Source organism: Nestor notabilis, unplaced genomic scaffold (assembly GCF_000696875.1).
Source record: "Nestor notabilis isolate BGI_N333 unplaced genomic scaffold, ASM69687v1 scaffold8891, whole genome shotgun sequence".
NCBI classification, from domain to species: Eukaryota; Metazoa; Chordata; class Aves; order Psittaciformes; family Psittacidae; genus Nestor; species Nestor notabilis.
In genome coordinates, this window is record NW_009916141.1 from 3,711 (window position 1) to 9,735 (window position 6,025).

At 34.0% G+C, this 6,025-nt stretch overlaps 1 protein-coding gene across 1 annotated transcript in view; it reads left to right on the plus strand.

Moving 5' to 3' along the window:
• Positions 1 to 1,484: 1,484 nt before the first annotated feature.
• The window catches only part of MANEA (mannosidase, endo-alpha), an 8,582-nt gene continuing 4,041 nt past the window's right edge, over positions 1,485 to 6,025 (plus strand). Inside the window, exons 1-2 of the mRNA XM_010024458.1 lie at positions 1,485 to 2,049; positions 5,651 to 5,760. Coding sequence (XP_010022760.1) covers positions 1,500 to 2,049; positions 5,651 to 5,760 — 660 coding nt within the window. The 5' untranslated portion in view covers positions 1,485 to 1,499. The remainder of the gene's footprint in view (positions 2,050 to 5,650; positions 5,761 to 6,025) is intronic.

The following is a 6,025-nucleotide window of genomic DNA, read 5'->3' on the forward strand; positions in this document are numbered from 1 at the left end:
TATTCAGCTGAGTCAGCTCTTTAACAAGGTGAAAGTGCATAGGCATTTATTTTGGGGATGTTGACAGGGTTTTGCTGCTGAAGTGTATGAGTGACCTTACTGTGAAAACCAGATGAATTCCAGAAGTAACTAAAAGTAGAGAGTAAGATGAACAGATTAAGTTTGGAAATGGAAGCAGAACTTCCCTTTTTGGCAGTGTCATGCTGCTAATCTAGTTCAGACTGTATTGTTAAAAAGGATATTCTAAAATTCCTTAACTGAGATTGTCATAGCAGTAACAGAGTCTTGTGGCAACTGAGCTATATGTTAATGCACTTTAACAGTAGTAAAGGACATTGGTCGGAAACTAAGGTGAAATACTTTATAAGTATTTTAAGAAGACTTGTGTGTATCTCAGTAAATTAAAGTAAGATTCTAAAATTTGGAGGTCGGTGGCAGAAATACAAAATCACAGCTATGCTGTGTCTAATGGCTGTTGAATCAGAAATTTATTCTAAGATTTTCCAGTTTAGCGTTGTCAGTTTTATGCATAATCTTGTTCCACATAATTCTGTGGTAACCTAAATTTCACTAATCCGTTTCTCTGGCTCTCTTGTGTTGAATATTGAATAGGAATTAAAGTTAGAAATAATTAGGCATCCAGTTATTCTGTATTTCTTCCCCCTACTTTCAGGGCTCAAATCTTGCTGTGTACTGTTGGTCTTGTTTTGAATTTAGTCCCAGAATTCTACATGAATTCTACATGAAGCAGCTGTGACATTGTACTACCAGGCTGCCAGCAGCTAACTCACAGGCTTTCTGGTTGAGGTCCATCCTTAATGCTATGCTGTTATTTTGTTTACGTAATTCGGAAAACAATCAGAATTTTAAATCTGTGAAGTTGCAAAGCATCATTGCTTTGAGTTTAATTTGCCAAAGTATTTAGTCAATGCATTGCTTAACTAAATACGAAGTGGTTGGTCCAAAGCCAGTCAATAGGTTAGCAAATGAAATCTGTATTCTGAACATAAGCTGTACTTCTGTCATATCCTATTTTGTCATTTAACTCTTGTTCTGCTACGTTTTTCTTCTTTCATGGCTTCTGCTTTTTACCTTCTGTTTTCTGTGCTGTTTCTATCAGACTTGTCAAAACATGACAGTTCTGAAATAACGTAATCAGAATTTCCGTTTCATGGAATTTGTTTGGGTTAGGAAAACAAAAAAGTTCAAAAGGAAGGTGTTTTATAAAATATGTGAGTCTTTGGGGGTAGAACCTCAGAACCTGACATATATTCTCAAATGCAGAAATGTTTTTTTGTCCCCCATTGCCTTACCCTGGGCTGTTAGTTATGCAGTTGGTGTATGCATCACATTTTTCTCTACATTATTTCTGTTATGTAGAAACTTTATGAAGCGTTTCATACTGTTGAATTAGGTAATAAGAAATCTGACTTTAAAATATTTGTCTTTTGATCAGTTGCGGCCAAAATCCCTCTGTTTGGATTCTGAACTATGACATCATGGCAAGATTTCGCAGAAGAACATGCATCATTTTGTTGCTTTTTATTTTGTTTATTTGCTCTATAATGATGGCTTTGAAGACACTAAGACCTGACAGAGCTGGCTTTGGGGATCCATTTGGACTTGGTTTGTTGCCTGAGCTTCAACAACGGACAGTGCACTTAGACAATAAACAGAATTCACTAAATAGGGTTCAAGGAGATACTGTGACGCGTGTCAATAATTTGCATAGTATCGCAGTCAATACTATGAAAGCATCTATGCCTCCTGTAAGCAAGGTGGAAGAAGAGTTGGCATTTCCTAATTATAACTTTCACATATTCTACTATAGTTGGTTTGGCAATCCACAGTTTGATGGTAAATACATTCACTGGAACCATCCATTGTTGCCACATTGGGATCCCAAAATTGCAAACAATTATCCAAAAGGAAGACATAATCCTCCTGAGGACATTGGGGCCAATTTTTATCCTGAACTTGGATCTTACAGTTCCAAAGACCCTTCTGTCATAGAAGCCCACATGAAACAAATGCGTGCAGCTTCAACTGGTAATGAATGTTAAAATTTAAGCATGTTGTTCATTTATCCAGCCTTAAATATATGAATGAACACAACTGACCCATTCTTCCATTTTTCTATGTAATTCTGGAAATTAGGCTGAAACTAGTAAATGTCTTTGTATTTCTGAGTTTTAACTCCCAGCTGAAACCTACATCTTCAGAGCTGTGTCTGATGAATGTAACAGCATAGAAGTGGAAGAACTGCACTTGTAATCCTTTAGGTGCACGTTTCATGACTTATTGTTAAGCACTGATTGCATTTCTTTAGAAAATACAGAAAATGTTGTTAGAATATATTGTCTGTGTATATTATTTTTTTAAATTAATACTTCAGTTTTAAAAGCAGGTTTCAGTAAATCCTGTTAAGATGGTTATGGAGCAGTATGTTCAAATACGAGCTTTGTTTTTCTGAATTTTTGTGTGCAATAACAATTGTGTATTAGTTCATGTATCAAAGAACATGTAGGATTACAGCTTTTATACAATTTGAATTTTATACAGTCTTTACAGGTGTTCTTACTATCTATGCAAATGTCTAATCCAAACCTTCTTGAACTCAGGTACAGTAATTTCAGTGTAGCTAATTGTAGTTCATTTCTTAGTCTAAAAGTATATTTTTTTCCAACACGAATTGTTATTCCCTTTAAATAAGATGGGCTATATTTATAAGAATATTCAATATTTCTTAGGTGTCATTCTTTGTTGTTGGGCTTTATCGTCATTTTTATGTTCTTTAAAATAAGGAGTCATATAGGTTACTATTAAACTTTGAACAGCTTCTGTAAATGTGGTTGGAGCAATACGACCAGAGCTCATAGCTTTATTTAGAGTACTAATCACCTTGAATAAAATAAGGAGTCATATAGGTTACTATTAAACTTTGAACAGCTTCTGTAAATGTGGTTGGAGCAACATGACCAGAGCTCATAGCTTTATTTAGAGTGCTAATCACCTTGAATTGAACCACTTTGATTATGCAGTCAGGGTTTGATTTAAATGTTATATTCCCATTAGTAGTGTTTACTTGTGTAATGTTTACTTCTTGGTTATTTAACCTAGCCTGTTTTTTAACCTAGCCTGTATTTTGTATACAGATTAATACAAATGTAGGAAATTTCTCATCCTTTTCAGTAATATAGTAACATTAACAGGAACACCAGCAACTGTGGGAAGACTGTTGCAGAGAAATCTCTGGTATTAGTTGCCAATAAGCACTTTCTTAATCTTATCTAAAGCAAAATAATGCATGATATATGATGAAAGTGGAGAGGGCGCTTGTAGCTTCAGAAGAATCTATGAAGCTTCTCATCCTTTTAATACAGATATCTAATAAAGCTGAACTGCTGGTGGAAAAGGTGCCAAATACTAGGGAAAATGCTTTGCAAAAGAAGCTTTTTCAGTAGCTTAGGTTAGTTTTCCGTTTAAAACTCAGCAATGTGAAAGAGTAGTTCATGCCTTCTGTGACATACTCTTCGTAACATATTACTTGTCTTTGTCAAAAGTGATTTTTTTTTTCTGCTGTTATTCTGACTTGTGGATTTAAGTATATATATGACCAACATTAATCATCAACTTTTCCTCAGGTTGTTACGTCTCACAATGCTTTTTTTTTTTTTTTTTTTTTTTTTTTTTTTTTTTTTAAGTAAGAGTTACACTTGGTTCATTTTTGTGTACTGTGAGGTTAACTATTTGCAGTTCCTTCTTTTTGAATCTCAGCCAATGCCTAATCTGTGACTACATTTTACATGGTGAGTTAATTTTTCATCTAACTTTTTCTTGAGGCTTTATCAAGGATCTCACAAAAGGAGAAAAATGTAAGTGGTTCTTTCAGCCAATATTGTGTAACGATCAAAGGCATATAAGAGATTCGAGCAGCAGGAGTCTCATGAAGTGCTTCCTTGTATTCTTATATTTTACTATTCTTTCCTTATTTATTAGTTTTCTATTTTTTAATGGATTAATACAGTAGATTTTATTCCTCAGATTGCATAGTGTAATTTATTCTCTTACACCAGCCAGTTTTTGTGGTAATCCAGTCTGAAGTCATTAATTTGTCTTAGGTGACTCTACTCTGATTTAAAACATGTTTATTATTTTTGGCATTGAGTCCATCTTTTTTTAGTTTCCTCAGGTGGTACATAACTATTTTTTAACCACAGGAAAGAAAATATTAAGTGGCATTTTCTGGGGCAGCACTAAAGCAAATGTGAATTTATGTTCCTTGATGAACAATTCTGTCTCCTGAACTTTTCCTGTTTCCTAAAGGTATAGCAGAGGGTCTTGACAGATGTTGTATTCAAGGTACCCTGAGTGTAACCTGAGTTTGTTGTTACTGTTCTACTTTACATCTAACTCGGCGAAAGATAGGTGGTAAAATACTGCATGTTTCTTGTTCTTGAGCAGTTAGTCTATTATTTAAAATTCTGGTTTTGATAAAATGTGGAGAGAATATGCTGAGAGTAGTTGAACTGTTTTCTCCTATGTATAGTGACCTCAGATTTCTGGTTTTGATGTTAGATGATTGTGTATTCATGCTGATTTATGCTTTCATAATTTTGTACTTGTTTGGAAATTGTTAGAAAGAAATTTTGTAATGTTGGTAAAATAGATGGAATTTAGAGTATATATTTTGCTATCTCAGTCACCTGATTTGTGTACTTAAGTCTTTCGCTAGTTAAAAAGAATCACATTGACTTATTCTTCCACATATTTAAAATAGTATTTAATGTATTTCTTTCTGTCTTACCTACTTCCTGATATTATTTACAGCCACGCAGCTAAAAGTTCTAACTTATTTATCTGGCAGCATTTTATTTTAGAAGCAAGGGATTTAGCCTTTCTGAAGAAGTGTGTGTTCTTTTGCTTTCGTGGAGAGGAAGAATTACAGTATAGTGACATTGTATTTGTTTTGTTCTTCTTTGACAGGAATAGTAACATCCTTAAATTATAGATAGTTACTCAAGCATTTTTTTTAGGTAATGAACTTAAAAACTAATTTCACAGGGTTGGAAGAGTGGATTTACACCCTAATAAGTGCTTTTAACAAGAAGGAAAGCTATGGGATTAGTCACTGTTTCTAGTATGAAATGGTTGTTTTGTAGTAGAGCCAGAGGTACAATGCAGAAATACAGTGGGGAATAAAGTTTCATAAAATAAGACTCTTTTATCACATTCTTCATCTCTTGAGTGTTTTGTAACCCTATATGTTGGTATTTTCTGGCTGTAACATGGCGTAGCTATAACAACTTAGTTGGGAGCATTTTTCTCCTCTTCATACAACCTGGAGGTTAGGATGCTGTGTTGAAAAGTGGAAGGGAATGGCTCTAAGTGTTAGGTTTGGGACACTGAGTACAGTTCTGTTGTCTTGACAGGTGATCTTGCCACTCTTTGTTTTGTTGTTTTTTAAACAATAAGAGAAGTTAAAATCCACTCTGACACTATTGAAATCTCATATTTGTTAAAAATATGAAATTCTCATTTGTATTATGTAGATTTCACATCAAACAATAATTATAACCAATGACAATGTTATAATGTACATGTTGTATCTTAAACAACATGATTTAAAACTGAAGTTTTGTATTTTCAGGTGTAATAGTGCTTTCATGGTACCCACCAGGTATGGCTGATGAAAACGGAGAACCAACTGATGATTTAGTGCCTGTTATTTTGGATTATGCACACAAATATAATCTAAAGGTAAAGTATTTTTAAGATGCATAAAATAGGACTACTTAGGAAAGTAAACCTTGCTTAAAGGTTAAACTACAGAAATTAAACTAGATATGACTTGTATAGAGTAGGGAGGCTTGTCATGTAATAGTGAGTTCTGTTTCTGTCTCCTGTTATGCTGCCCTTCTTTTGGGTCATAGAAGCAGGGATAAGTGCCCTCTGAATTACACTGAATTTTGATAAGACCTAAGCAATATTGCCTTGTAACTAGAAAAATACCATTGTCCTGGGT